This window comes from Caenorhabditis elegans, chromosome II (assembly GCF_000002985.6).
Source record: "Caenorhabditis elegans chromosome II".
Classification (NCBI taxonomy): domain Eukaryota; kingdom Metazoa; phylum Nematoda; class Chromadorea; order Rhabditida; family Rhabditidae; genus Caenorhabditis; species Caenorhabditis elegans.
The window spans coordinates 14,855,269-14,869,780 of record NC_003280.10 but is presented as its reverse complement, the minus strand read 5'-3'; the positions used below and the strand labels follow the sequence as shown (position 1 = coordinate 14,869,780).

Genomic DNA, 14,512 nt, shown 5'->3' with positions numbered 1-14,512 from the left:
CTAGAGAAAAAAAAATTAAAAATCAGCAACAAAAAGTAGGAAACTCTGCGAAAATTGACAGCACAATGATGACAAGAAAAAGATGTTAAAATTTGAAAAAAAAACGTTTTTGCAAAAATTTTTTACTTTATTTTTGTGCAAAAATAGATATTTACAAAGCGAGAAGTGGGAAAAGCTAGAGTACTTAGAAATTAAATTAGGAACGGGGTTTTTGTGGAAAAAAATTAGGAGAAAATTGAGTGAAAATGAGGGAAAAAAATTGAAAATCTGGAAAATTCGATTTTTAGTGAAATTCTCGAAAAAAAAGCTTAGAAAACCGGAAAATTTAATTTTTCTGCAAATAAAAATCTGTAAAATTCGCAGATTTTTAGTGAAATTTTCGAAAAAAAAAAGCTGAGAAAACCGGAAAATTTAATTTTTCTGCAAAAAAATCTGTAAAATTCATAAATTTTTAGTGAAATTCTCGAAAAAAGTTCAAAAAAATCTGGGAAATTTGAATTTTTTTGTTGAAATTGTGAAAAATTTTGAATTCAGAAAAGTCGGAACAAAAACTCTGAGAAAATTCAAAAAATAAATAATTATTTGAATTTTTTTGGAAAAATTGGAAAAAATCTGAAATTTCATAGATTTTTAGCAAAATTGTTCAAATTTTTTCGAAAAAAATCCAAAAATTCATAGAAATTCCTAGATTTATCGAATTTTCCCAAGTTTTCACTCGATTTTTCTCCATTTTTTCAGCTCAAAAAAAATATTTAAAGTTTGGCTTGAAGTGCGGCCTCGATATCCTTCTTCATATCCTTCGGCTCAGTAGTCGGTGAGAATCTCTTGATAACGTGACCATCTCTGCCAACGAGGAATTTCGTGAAGTTCCACTTAATCGCGTCGACCAAAAATCCGCCCTTCTCCTGTTTCAAGAACTTGTACAGTGGAGCAGTGTTGTCTCCGTTTACGTCGATTTTTTGGAACAGGGTTGGCTCGAATTTGAATTTGTCGGCGACGAACGCGGCGATATCGATCTCGCATGATGGTTCCTGACCACCGAATTGATTGCACGGGAATGCGAGAACTTCGAGTCCGTCTTTTTTGTACCTTGAAAAAAAAGGAAATTTTAGGAAATTTCTAAAAAATTTGCTGTTGAAATATAAAAAAATTAATTTTGCAAAAAAAAGATGAATATGATTTTTTTTTGCTCATAAATCGAAAAAAAATTAAAGTTAAAATTTAGAAAAATCTTATAATTTTTTAAATTTTTGTAAAAGTTTATTTTTTATTTTTTTTTCACTCGAAAATCTTCTGATAAAAGTGTTTTTTGGTCAAAAAGTAAAAGACAGTGAAAAAATTTATGAAAGCTTTCTAATTTTTTTAATGATTTTTTTTTTTTAATTTAAAAAAAAAAATTACAAAACGGCTGAATTATTTATTTATTTTTGAATTCCCGCGCAAATGAGTGACGTCATTTTCGGGATTTTTGAGTTTTCCGGCTGTTTTAATGGGTTTTCTTCATTTTTTCGTTGTTTTATAATTTGAAACATTAATTGTAAATTTGCAACACATATTTTCCGTCAAGAAAATTTTTTTTGAGGAAGAATTGGCAAATTATGTTTTAAAATTTAAAAAAACGCAAAAATGTCGAAAAATATATAAAATTTAGAATTTTTTATTTAAAAAATTCTAAATTTTTTTCAAATTTCGAATTATTTTTGTTTTTGGTTTAGCAAAAAATCCTATTCATTTTTTCTGCAATATTTAATTTTTTTTATATTTTTCTAAATAAAATCTCATTTTTGAGCTGAAAGTTCCCGGTAAAAGCGAAAATTTAATTTTTTTTTCCGCTAAAAATGCTCCAAACTTACACATCGAGGAGCTCCTTGAACTGGTTGTAGTTGGAATTGGTGAGTCCGCACTGTGAAGCGACGTTGACAATGATTAGAACTTTTCCTCTGCAAAAAAAGGGATTTTTAGACGTAAAATGGCTCAAAAAGCTCAATTTTCAGCAGAAATCCCAGAATTCAGAATTCTACAAGATTCCCCTACGTACTGGTAGTTGGAGAGTGGAGTGTCTTCTCCTTGAGCATTTTTGACAGTAATTCCGTGAACTGATGCCATTGCGGATGCGGTTGAGAGTGAGATGAAACGACGAGCGGCTGAAAAGTAAGCAATTATAATTTTAAAACAATTTTTGGGGATTTTTTAGTTAAAAAATGGAATTTTCAAAGTGATTATGAGAAATGGAGAAATTAGGGGAAACAATTGCAATTAAAATTCTGATTTTTGTTTTCTGAATTTTTTAAAACTGATAAAGCCAAAAGCAAAAGTGGATACTTTTTTTTTCATTAAATTATATTTTTCAGAGATCTTTGTGATTTTTTTCTAAACTTTGGCTCAAAAATGCAGCTGGAAATTGAGAAAAAATTAAGTAAAGAATTAAAACTTTCGGAGATTTTTTTTTGGTGAAAAATGGAATTTTCAAAGTGATTATTTGGAATAGAGAAGTTGGGAAAAAAATAATTAAAAATTCTCTGAAAATCGAGCTTGTTTAGATTTTTTTTTTCTGAATTTTTCAAAATTGTGATAATTCCAAAAGCAAAAGTGGTTAAATTTTTTTCTGAAAAAATTATTTTCACTGTTCTTTGTTTTTTCTAAATTATGGCTTAAAAACTTCGGAAATTTTTGAAATAAAATGTTCGAAAAAAGCTTTGTTTTTGTAATTTTTTCCAGAAAATTATATTTCTCACAGTTTTTTTTATTAATGTTTTTTCTGGGTTTTGGCTTAAAAACTTTTTTTAAATTTTCCACCACAAAAAATCACCCAAAAATTAAATATCAATTTTAAAGAATTTCAGAGTTAGAAAAAGGTGGTTGGAGAGAAAATATGTAGAAAATTTTAAAGAAAATGTTAGAAAACGAGCGGACAGGTGGATAATAATGGGATTTGTAAGAAGTTTCCATGGAAACTATCAAGAGCACACGGAGCAAAAATTTCAGAGAGGAGCTCAAAAACCAACCTGACAACATTTTTTTGTCAATTTTTCACTGGAATTTCAGATTTTCGGGGGGGGGGGGGGGAATTTCAGCTGAAAAGAGGGGGAAAATAAGATGAAAGAGACGAGAAAATTCAGATATTTAATTTTCGTTTTAACCGGAAACGAATAGTTTGAGAAATAATGGCGAAAAATTCGAAAAAAAAAACAAAAATAATTTTTTCAACAAAAAAAAAACAAGGTGACGTAAAAATCAATGAATAACAACTGGGGAAAAACAATGAAAATTGGAATTTTTTGGAGATTTTTGTTGGGAATTAGGGGGAAATTAGCTGAAAAATGCATTAAAAGGGGGAGATTTCCTCTAAAATACCCTAAAAACCAGCGAAAATCTCCTTGAAAAATCCTTTAAAAATAATATCGAAAATTCCAAAAACTTGAGAAAATTTGAGGAAAAAATTTAGGTGGAAAGTGACAAATATTTCGAGACATTCTTCTTCATCGCCTTCTTTTTCTTCCCAACACTCGTCGGCATTTCCGGTTGTTTCGAGTTTTTGGCGGCTTTCTGAAAAAAAATGTTGAATGAATAATTTAAAATTGTAAGAAAATTCGGTTTTTTTTTTTTTGAAAATTCGAGAAAATGAGTAAAATAATTTTTTTAAAAATGATTGTAGCGGAAAAATGAAAAAATCGTCGATTTTTCGGTAAAAAAATAGAGGAATTTCGAAATTTTCCCTAAAAATGAAAATTTGGCCTTATTTTTGAAGATTTTTTTTCGCTAATTTGAAAAATTATTTTAGGGGTAAATACTAAAAACCGCCAATTTTTTGGTTGCAAATAGGCGATTTTTCGGTTTTTTCCTGAATTTTTAGTTAAAAATTTTTTTTTAATTTGCACAAAATCGAAATTTTGCCTTTTTTGCGCATTTTTATTAAACATACACGGGAATTTCAAAAATATATTGAATTTTTTTATTCACAAAATTTAATTAAAAATTTCGTTCTTTTTTTATTTCAGAATTTCAAAAATATACATTTTTCTTTTAAATTTAGAATTAAAAAAAAAAACTGTTAAAATATTTTTCATTTTTTCGTATTTTCCAGATTTTTTTTGGGTCAAAAAGTGGAAATTTTGTTGAAAATTAGCAAAAAATAAGATTAAAACAGCTTCAGCGTCAAAAATTGCTGCAAAAAAATAAAAGCTACTCCTAGAATTTCAGGAACTTGAAAACGTAAAAAAACCGATTTTTTCACGAAAAATTACGTTAAAATTCCCAAGACAACCTATTAAATATACAATTTTCCGTCAAAAAAAGTGACAAATTAATACAAAATACGCCGAAAAAAGCTCAAAAATTGCTCGAGAATGATGATAATTCTCAATTTTTGTCAGCAAAAGTTGTTTCTAGAATGAGGCGGGAGGGAGGGACTACAATGGAGTGTTGATGCCTGAAGAGACAGCAGAGAAGTCAGCGGAAATTGTTTACTTGCCACTTTTTTTCTGTTTTCGGTGAGGGGAAAATAGACATTGAAAAACATAGGAAAAATGGAGATTTTTGGACTTTAATCTTTGAGGTTTGGTGTTCTACTATTTTTGGAATTTTTTTGGCTGAAATTGCTGAAAATTTTCATTGCAACGCAGGAAAATAGTGAAAAAAAATTGGAAATTGATCAGTTTTTTTTTCGAAAAATTCAAAACTTTTTTGAATATTTTCCAAATTTTAGGGATTTTTTGTAAAATTTTCTCCTAATTTTTTTGGCCTTTTTTCGAGATTTTGAACTCAATTTTTGTGGAAATTCATCCAATTTTGAGTTTTTTTTTTCTGTTTTCGGTGAGAAAAGTATACATAGAAAAGCATTGGAAAAATGGAGATTTTTGGACTTTAATCTTTGAGGTTCGGTGTTCTTCTATTTTTGGATTTTTTTGGCTGGAATTACAGAAATTTTGAAAAACCTGCAAATCTATCAACAAAAAAAATACGCTTAAATTTCTGAAGAATGTTTTTGAAAACGGGAAAACAGTGGGAAAAAAATGGATAATGACTTTCCTTGGGTTTTTTCTCTAAACTAATTTAAATGGTGAAAATCATTGAATTTTTTTTAAAATATATTTCAAGTATCTGATTTTTAAAAATTTTGAATAAAATCCCAACTTTTTGGATATTTTTCTAAAAATTGCTCGAGAATGATGATAATTCTCAATTTTTGTCAGCAAAAGTTGTTTCTAGAATGAGGCGGGAGGGAGGGACTACAATGGAGTGTTGATGCCTGAAGAGACTACATATGGAGTGTTGATGCCTGAAGAGACAGCAGAGAAGTCAGCGGAAATTGTTTACTTGCCACTTTTTTTCTGTTTTCGGTGAGGGGAAAATAGACATTGAAAAACATAGGAAAAATGGAGATTTTTGGACTTTAATCTTTGAGGTTTGGTGTTCTACTATTTTTGGAATTTTTTTGGCTGAAATTGCTGAAAATTTTCATTGCAACGCAGGAAAATAGTGAAAAAAAATTGGAAATTGATCAGTTTTTTTTTCGAAAAATTCAAAACTTTTTTGAATATTTTCCAAATTTTAGGGATTTTTTGTAAAATTTTCTCCTAATTTTTTTGGCCTTTTTTCGAGATTTTGAACTCAATTTTTGTGGAAATTCATCCAATTTTGAGTTTTTTTTTCTGTTTTCGGTGAGAAAAGTATACATAGAAAAGCATTGGAAAAATGGAGATTTTTGGACTTTAATCTTTGAGGTTCGGTGTTCTTCTATTTTTGGATTTTTTTGGCTGGAATTACAGAAATTTTGAAAAACCTGCAAATCTATCAACAAAAAAAATACGCTTAAATTTCTGAAGAATGTTTTTGAAAACGGGAAAACAGTGGGAAAAAAATGGATAATGACTTTCCTTGGGTTTTTTCTCTAAACTAATTTAAATGGTGAAAATCATTGAATTTTTTTTAAAATATATTTCAAGTATCTGATTTTTAAAAATTTTGAATAAAATCCCAACTTTTTGGATATTTTTCTAATTTTCCTGGCGTTTTCCAAGATTTTAAACTCAATTTTTCTGGGAATTCAGCAAAATTTGGTTTTTTTTTTCTAAAAACACTCTGGAACAATTTGTAAGCCTATTAAAAAGGACGCGAAAATTGCTGAAAAATGTAATTGAAAAACATGAAAATAGTGGAGAACAATGGAGAATTCTATGAAAAATTTCAAAATTATCAAAAATATTCTTTAAAAATCGACGAAACTTTTCCAATTTTCCAACGGAAAAATTGAAAAGAATTTAATTCAATTTTTTATGCAAGAATTTTTGAGTTTTTCATAGAAAACAAGTCATTCTTCTTTTTTTAAAACTATTTTCCTGTTTTCAATGGGAAAAATAATTTAATTGTGTTTTTTTTAAATTTCATTTTTAAGTCAAGTATCTGATTTTTTAAATTTCGACGAAAAACGAGAATTTTTGAACATTTTTTTTTCAATTTTTTCGGGCGTTTTTCAAGATTTTTAACTCAATTTTCCTTTAAATTCAGCTAATTTTAGGTAATAAATCGGGATTTTTCTCTTAAAAAAATCCTGGCGCCATGCCAAAACTCTTACCACTCGATCCACGTTCTTCTTGGCACGACCGCTTAAATTTCGGTGGCGAATCTTTTTTCCGGTGAATTTCGGCAAGAATTTCATTCCGGCAGTATGAACTTCGCCAATCGACTGTTTCACTTGTTGACGAATCTTCTCGTTTACCACACGTTCGCTCATCTTTTCTGTAGTGTTTTTCACGTTTCGACGGGCCTGGAAAAATAGGAAATTGAAGGTTTTTCAGGGGAATTTGGGGAATCTTAAAGTTTTTATTTATTTATTTCTAGTTTATAATTTTTCTTTTTTTCAATGTAAAAATATGTCACAGCAGGAGTGAGCGGCAAAAATTTAGGAAAAAAAATACAGTATGCCGGTTTGCCGATTTGCCGGAAATATTCATTTTCAGAAAGTTGCCGGTTTGCCGGAAACTTTTTATTTCGACATTATGCCGGTTTGCGGATTTGCCGGAAATTTCAATTCTGGCAATTTGTCGATTTGCCGGAAATTTTTAATTCCGGCAGTATGCTGGTTTACAGATTTGCCGGAAATTTCAATTCTGGCAATTTGTCGATTTGCCGGAAATTTCAATTCCGGCAACTTGCCGATTTGCCGGAAACTTTCAATTCTGGCAATTTGCCAATTTGCCGGAAATTTCAATTCCGACAATTTGCCGGTTTGCCGGAAATTTTTAATTCCGACAGTATGCTGGTTTACAGATTTGCCGGAAATTTCAATTCTGGAAATTTGCCGATTTGCCAGAATTTCAATTTTGGCAATTTGCCGATTTGCCGGAAACTTTCAATTCTGGCAATTTGTCGATTTGCCAGAAATTTTCATTTTCAGAATTTTGCGGATTTGCCAGAATTTCAATTTTGGCAATTTGCCGATTTGCCGGAAACTTTCAATTCTGGCAATTTGTCGATTTGCCAGAAATTTCAATTCTGGCAATTTGCGGATTTGCCGGAAATTTTGAATTCCGGCAATGTGCCGACTTGCCGGAAAAAACCGTTTTTCGCCCACCCCTGTGTCAATTTTCGAATTTTTTAAAGGAATTTTCTAACTTAAAAATTTTTTCATAACATTTCAAAAAAACAAAACTTCGACGTTTCAGCAAATTTCAATTAAAAATTATGTCTATTTTGTTCTTTTTTTTCGAAAAATCTACTGAAATAACATCATTTTTAGGTAAAATATTCAAAAAAAAAGGTTTTTTTTTCAGAAATATGGCGTTTTTTTTTGTGAGAAAAATCAATTTTTTTTTGGCAAAATTGACAATTTTTTAGCTAATTTTAGTGAAAATCCTGGATTTTTAAAATTATTTTTTATATTTTTTTCCGATTTTTAAAACTTAGCCAATTTTTTGGCCAAAATTTGTGAAAAATTTTGTGAAAAATTGCTGAAAATCAGGGAAAAATGGCCGAGACACGGGATTTTTTCGAGATTTCGCCGTTTTTAGTGAAAAAATGGCTGGCAGTCTGGGAAAAATTATCGAAAAACGGGATTTTCAAATAATTTCGCCGTTTTTTGGTGAAAAAAATTGCTGAAAATCAGGGAAAAATGACCGATAACCGGGATTTTTTCAAATTTTCATTGTTTTTTAGTGAAAAAAATGGCAGAAAATCTGAGAAAAAATGACCGATAAATTGGTTTTTCACAGAATTCCGCCGATTTTTAATGAAAAAATGACTGAAAATCCGGAAAAAATGACCAAGAAACGGGATTTCCACAGATTTTTTGCCGATTTTTTAATACTAAAATGGCTGAAAATCTGTGAAAAAATGACCGATAACCGGGATTTTTTTGAAATTTATATTCAAAAAAAAAGATTTCTTTTTCAGAAGTTTGGTGTTTTTTTTTGTGAGAAAAATCAATTTTTTTTTTGGCAAAATTGACAAATTTTAAGCTAATTTTAGTGAAAATCTTGGATATTAAAATTATTTTTTTCACGTACTCTGGCCTGCAAGGCGAGCAAATTCTCCACAGAAAATTCGACAATCGGACGATGATCCTTGTGGAACGTCTCCGCATTATTATTGAGCTTTTTGAGACATTCCAACGCGTGCATGTGCTCTTTAAATGCCACAAATCCGAATCCCGAAGATTTGGGCTTTCCATCAGGTGTCAGACGCTTCTTGTCCATCCAGACACGACATTCGGTGATCAGAGCTCCTGGTGACGTGAATTTTTGAGCCAGTTCTTTGAGCTTCACGTCGTTGATTTTCTGGGGGAGATTGTGAATGCAAAGACGGACTGGCGAGATGAACCTGGAATTTTTAGAGGTTTTTGCGGAAAAATTGGGGAAAACTGAAATTTTCAGTAGAAATTGAAAAAAAACTGGTGAAAAATTGACTTTTTATGGGATTTTTCCAATTTTTTTCTTCAAAATAATTTTTAAAAACATTTTGGAATGGAAACTATATTTTTGGTCAATTTTGCAGATAAATTGAGTTTTAAAACGAGAATTTTTAATTTTTTTTTTTTTTGGAAAAAATTGAATTTACAAACGAAACTCCCAATTTTTATCCGACTTCCTACTGAAGACTGGTGAGAATTCATTTTTTCTGGGATTTTTTGTAACTTAGCCAATTTTTTGGCCAAAATTAGCGAAAATATCGAATATTTAGTGATTTTTAGCAATTTTTCAAATTTTGCTCAATAAGAAAACTATATTTTTGGTCGGAATTTTTCGATTTGCAAGAGTAAAAATCACTAATCTTTGTAAATTTCTTGCAATTTCAGAGAAAATGAGATTTTTCTCAACTTTTTGAGGGTAAAAATGAACATTTTAGCGAAAAATTCCAATTTTTGACGTGAAAAATGCGCATTTTGAGCGAAAAATAGCTAAAAACTGGATTTTATTCAAATTTGAAGAGATAAATTCCTTTTTTTCTACAAAATTTCCCTGTTTCAATTTTAAAAAAAGCCAATTCTTCGCTGTTTTTTAGTGAAAAATGGCTAAAAATCCGGGAAAATGACCGAGAAACGGGATTTTTTCGAAATTTCATATTTTTTCAGGGCAAAAATGGCTGAAAATCCGAGAAAAATGACCAACAAACTGGATTTTCACAGAATTTCACCGTTTTTTGGTGAAAAAAAATAGCTGAAAATCCGGGAAACATGACCACAAAACGAGATTTTTTCGAAATTTCATAGTTTTTTAGTGAAAAAAATGGCAGAAAATCCCGGAAAAATGACAGAGAAACGGTTTTTTTTTCAAAATTTCATTGTTTTCATTGAAAAAATGACTGAAAATCAAGGAAAAATGACCGAAAAACGGGATTTTTTCGAAATTTTACCGTTTTTTTTTTGTGAAAAATTGCTGAAAATCAGGGAAAAATGGCCGAGACACGGGATTTTTTCGAGATTTCGCCGTTTTTTAGTGAAAAAATTACTGAAAATCAGGGAAAAATGACCGATAACCAGGATTTTTTCGAATTTTCATTGTTTTTTAGTGAAAAAAATGGCAGAAAATCTGAGAAAAAATGACCGATAAATTGGTTTCTCACAGAATTCCGCCGATTTTTAATGGAAAAAATGACTGAAAATCCGGAAAAAATGGCCAAGAAACGGGATTTCCACAGATTTTTGCCGATTTTTTATACTAAAATGGCTGAAAATCAGTGGAAAAAATGACCGATAACCGGGATTTTTTTTGAAATTTCGCCGTTTTTTGGTGAAAAAATGCCTGAAAATCCGGAAAAAATGGGATTTTTTTCGAAATTAATCATTTTATAGTGAAAAAATAGCGGAAAATTAGAGAAAAAATGGCCGAGAAACGGAATTTTTTTCGAAATTTTATCGTTTTTTAATGAAAAAATGGCTGAAAATCCGGAAAAAAATAACCGAGGGACGAGATTTTTTCGAAATTTCAACGGATAAATTTAATTTTCACATAATTTCACCGTTTTTTTTAATGTGAAAAATGGCTGAAAATCAAGTAAAAATGACCGAAAAACGGGATTTTCACAGAATTTCGCCGTTTTTTTTGTGAAAAAATGGCTGAAAATCCAGAAAAAAATAGGATTTTTTTCGAAATTAATCGTTTTATAGTGAAAAAATAGCGGAAAATTAGAGAAAAAATGGGTGAAAAACGGAATTTTTTTCGAAATTTCATAGTTTTTTAGTGAAAAAATGACCGATATTTTTTTGGAATTTTTTTGAAATTTTGCCGTTTTTTAGTGAAAAAATGCCTGAAAATCCGGAAAAAATGGGATTTTTTTCGAAATTAACCGTTTTATAGTGAAAAAAATAGCGGAAAATTAGAGAAAAAATGGCCGAGAAACGGAATTTTTTTTCGAAATTTTATCGTTTTTTAATGAAAAAATGGCTGAAAATCCGGGAAAAATAACCGCAAAACGAGATTTTTTCGTACCTTCGTCGTTTTTTTGTGAAAAAATGGCTGAAAATCCGGAAAAAAATAACCGAGGGACGAGATTTTTTCGAAATTTCAACGGATAAATTTAATTTTCACATAATTTCACGGTTTTTTTTTAAATGTGAATAATGGCTGAAAATCAAGTAAACGTGACCGAAAAATGGGATTTTCACAGAATTTCGCCGTTTTTTTGTGAAAAAATGGCTGAAAATTCGGGAAAAATGACCGAAAAACGGGATTTTTACAGAACTTCGCCGTTTTTTTTTGTGAAAAAATGGCTGAAAATCCGATTTTTCTTCAGGAAACCCTCACATATTCGTGTTCTCGAGCTTCTTCCTCATCGCCTCAGCAATTCTCTCCCTCTTCGCCGCATCATCCTTACTCATCCCGGCCGCCGCCGCAGTTCCATCACGAATCAGTCCAAATCTGGCCAATCTCAAATTTCTCTTGTCTTTTGGCACCTTGGTGAGCTTCTCCTTCTCCATATCAGCCGCCTCTTTCCTCGGAATCGCCAGATTCGCCTTCACAAGCCTATTATCAATAATAACACCGTCTTCGACACCCTCAATACAGTTGGAAGCCTCAATTGGTGTGGAAAAATGGACGAATGCGGTTCCCTTGGAGTGGCCACTGTCCTTGTACTTGCAAATGATGGCGAGATCGATTTTTCCGAACTTGGAGAGCTCTTCCTTGATGAGCTCTTCCTTGGTGTCGTAGGACAGATTTCTCAGGAACACCACCTTCCCCTCTGTGATAGATTCGTCGGTTTTGAGCTGGGCTTTTGGATTTTTTGGTTTCTTAGCTGGTTCTTCGTCATCCTCGTCGTCTTCGGAAGCTTCGGAAGCTTCGAAAGCTTCTGATCCATCCTCCGAACCTTCGGATTCCTCCTCACCCTCTTCCTCATCGAATTTCTTGCTCTTCTCCTCCGGCTTCTCGTCCTTCTCCACTTTCACCACTTTCTTCAAATGCTGCTTCTCCTCATGAGCATTCGTCTCGTAAGTGTCCTTATCCAGCGCCCAATCCGCAGCCACCGACCTGCCGAGCACCTTATTCGTGTTGAAAAACTCGCGGCCCTTCTCCGCGTCGGCCTTCTCGACAAACTGGATGAAGCCGAAGCCTGCGCAAGTTTTTGGGTCCTTTCTCGACGGTGGAAGCACGATTTCCACGAATTTTCCGATATTTGAGCATAAATTCTGCAGATCCTCCTTTTTTGTCTTGAATGGAAGGTTTCTGATGATAAGACGCCACTCTTTCAGCTTTGCCTGCTCGAAACGCTTCCGAATCGCTGATTTTTCACCTTCAGTGGCTTCTGGCCTCGCACGTTTTTGGAGAGGCTCGCGGTTTGCTGAAAAAACACGAAATTATTTTAAAAATTGATTTTTTAAAATTAAAATCAGGGAGTTCTTACGATTTCTGTGCTCAAATTGCTCTGTTTCAGCGTATTTTTGCTCCCCATCCTCCTCACAATCATTGTAATTTCGTTTTTGGCTGTATCCGCCGTAGCCTCCGCCATAGCCTCCTCCATAGCCTCCTTCATAACCTCCACCAGAAGAAGAATTATACCCATAACTCCTGAATCCACCGCGACTCATTTCTGAAAATATAATTTTTTCTAAGCAAAAGTAACTTTAAAACTTGAAAAATACACTGGAAAACGTAAAATATTTGGTGGAAAAACGAAAAAACGAAAAAAATAAAATAGAAAAAATGGCCGAGAAGTGTGCGAAACCTAGGCCGGCGGCCGGCAGGGACTCGGCCACCGCAGCGGGAAATTGAAATTTAATATATTTTACTATTAATATTATTATTTGAGGTTTAAATACGCATAAGAAGAACAAATTTACTGAAACACAATTTTATTAAGTGAGGGCCTGCCCTAACTTGAAAAAAATAAAAACACAAATTAATCCAAAATTTCAAAATCGCCGATAAGCTTGAAGTTAAGCTTCAACTCCGTGGATCCGTCATCCGTTTTCAAAATCTGATTTCCTTGAGAATCCACAATGCCGGTGTAGGGTATCGTCTTGAGACACTTGAAGCCATGTTTTTCCAGAAGAACCTGATTTCCGAAGGAACACGTTTCAGAGAGCACACCATCAATTGAATATTCGTCAAGTTTGGCTTTTGGCATATTGGTTGTGAGCATTTTCGTAGCGATTCCACGTCGCTGATACTTTTCCGATACACTTGAGACTTCACGGTGGAGCACTACATTTATGTTTTGGGGAGCTAGATTCCAGAAATCTTCGTGGCATGTGTTGAGCATTTTGACTGAAAGATTATCAAATTTTGGTGGATTTTGCTGTACTTCAATTAAAAGAAACGTACTAAAAGCAGTCATATTCTCTGTCAACCCTTCATCAACTTCATAATCAGCACCCTCCACAGCATTATCATCTCGTTTCCAGGCAGAATTCACCAGGCAAGCCACAATTTCTCCGCTCTGTGTAGTGACTACTGTTGAGAATGGGAATTGGAGGCATCTCGCCACCAGCGATTCGTAGAGTACCTCCGCTTCAGATTTGATTAGTTTTAGGGCCTGGAGATGAAATAAAATTAGGCCTAGTTCAAGTTTGGCAAATTCGGTAATTGAAAAATTGTCGGTTTGCCGTTTTGTCGGAAATTTTGAATTCCGGCAATTTTTCGATTTGCCAGAAATTTTGAATTCCGGCAATTTGTCGATTTGCCAGAAATTTTGAATTCCGGCAATTTGTCGATTTGCCGGAAATTTCAATTCCGGCAATTTGCCGATTTGCCGTATATTTCAATTCGGGCAATTTGCCGATTTGCCGGAAATTTTAATATCCGACAATTTGCCGATTTCCTGGAATTTTTCAATTCCAGCAATTCGCCGATTTGCCGAAAATTTTCAATTTCGGCAAATCGCCAATTTGCCGAAAATTTTCAATTCCCGCAAATCGCCGATTTGCCGGATATTTTCAATACCGGTAAATTGCCGATTTGCCGGAACTTTTCAATTCCGGCAATTTTCCGATTTGCCTGAATTTTTCAATTCCGGCAATTTCCGATTTTCCGGGAATTTTCAATTCCGGCAATTTGTCGATTTGCCAGAAATTCTCAATTCTGGCAATTTGCCGATGTGTTACTGTAGAAATACTGCGCTGGCCTTATCTGTACATGTTAGGCCATCGTGGCGGGACCCACTTGGTTCAAATAAAAAATAAAAATAATCTGGATGGGTTACTGTAACTCACCCTGGTACACGGCTCCAGCGGGAAATAGTGCTCCAGTAGAAAATTCAAAACATCAGGCGCATCTGACTTCTTCGCCAGACGGTAGATAAGTTCTTCTGGCATATTTTTTCTGAAATTTCAAAAAATTTACAGTGACTTTTGTACTCATGTCGATAGTGTCCACGTGTTCCATCACATTTCTAGAGAACAAAAATTGGCAAGGAAATTATGCTCCGCCCATATTCTGCAAGTGGTAGGACGGTGGTGATAACTGGGAAATTTGAGAGCAGAAAAAAAAATTTTGAATCGACAATTTTGAAATTTACGAAAAATGTTACCAAATCAGGACTAGACAAGGACATACATTTAAAATTTTTAAACTAAATTTAA

At 32.7% G+C, this 14,512-nt stretch overlaps 3 protein-coding genes across 4 annotated transcripts; all 3 read right to left on the bottom strand.

The window, feature by feature from the left end:
* Window positions 1-109: 109 nt before the first annotated feature.
* On the bottom strand, window positions 110-3,015 carry gpx-2 (the record flags this gene model as incomplete). 2 transcript variants are annotated; one of them, NM_001381665.2, is made up of 4 exons in its annotated part: window positions 115-1,089; window positions 1,854-1,940; window positions 2,039-2,144; window positions 3,006-3,015. In NM_001381665.2, 4 exons carry the CDS (start codon window positions 3,013-3,015, stop codon window positions 753-755), a joined length of 540 nt encoding a protein of 179 aa, NP_001368229.1. In that variant the 3' UTR covers window positions 115-752. The 2 variants fall into 2 exon arrangements, with proteins under 2 accessions (NP_001366911.1, NP_001368229.1); NM_001381666.1 differs by lacking the exon at window positions 3,006-3,015 and having other exon boundaries at window positions 110-1,089; window positions 2,039-2,118.
* A 171-nt stretch (window positions 3,016-3,186) lies between these two features.
* On the bottom strand, window positions 3,187-12,522 carry rbm-28 (RRM domain-containing protein). The gene is made up of 5 exons (NM_064676.7): window positions 12,337-12,522; window positions 11,241-12,273; window positions 8,505-8,817; window positions 6,575-6,766; window positions 3,187-3,546 (listed from the first exon to the last, which is right to left on the bottom strand). Exons 1-5 carry the CDS (start codon window positions 12,518-12,520, stop codon window positions 3,442-3,444), a joined length of 1,827 nt encoding a protein of 608 aa, NP_497077.2. The 5' UTR covers window positions 12,521-12,522; the 3' UTR covers window positions 3,187-3,441.
* A 239-nt stretch (window positions 12,523-12,761) lies between these two features.
* R05H10.7 (aralkylamine N-acetyltransferase) lies at window positions 12,762-14,252 on the bottom strand. The gene is made up of 3 exons (NM_001027100.4): window positions 14,144-14,252; window positions 13,257-13,467; window positions 12,762-13,199 (listed from the first exon to the last, which is right to left on the bottom strand). Exons 1-3 carry the CDS (start codon window positions 14,243-14,245, stop codon window positions 12,832-12,834), a joined length of 681 nt encoding a protein of 226 aa, NP_001022271.1. The 5' UTR covers window positions 14,246-14,252; the 3' UTR covers window positions 12,762-12,831.
* Between the last annotated feature and the right edge of the window lie 260 nt (window positions 14,253-14,512).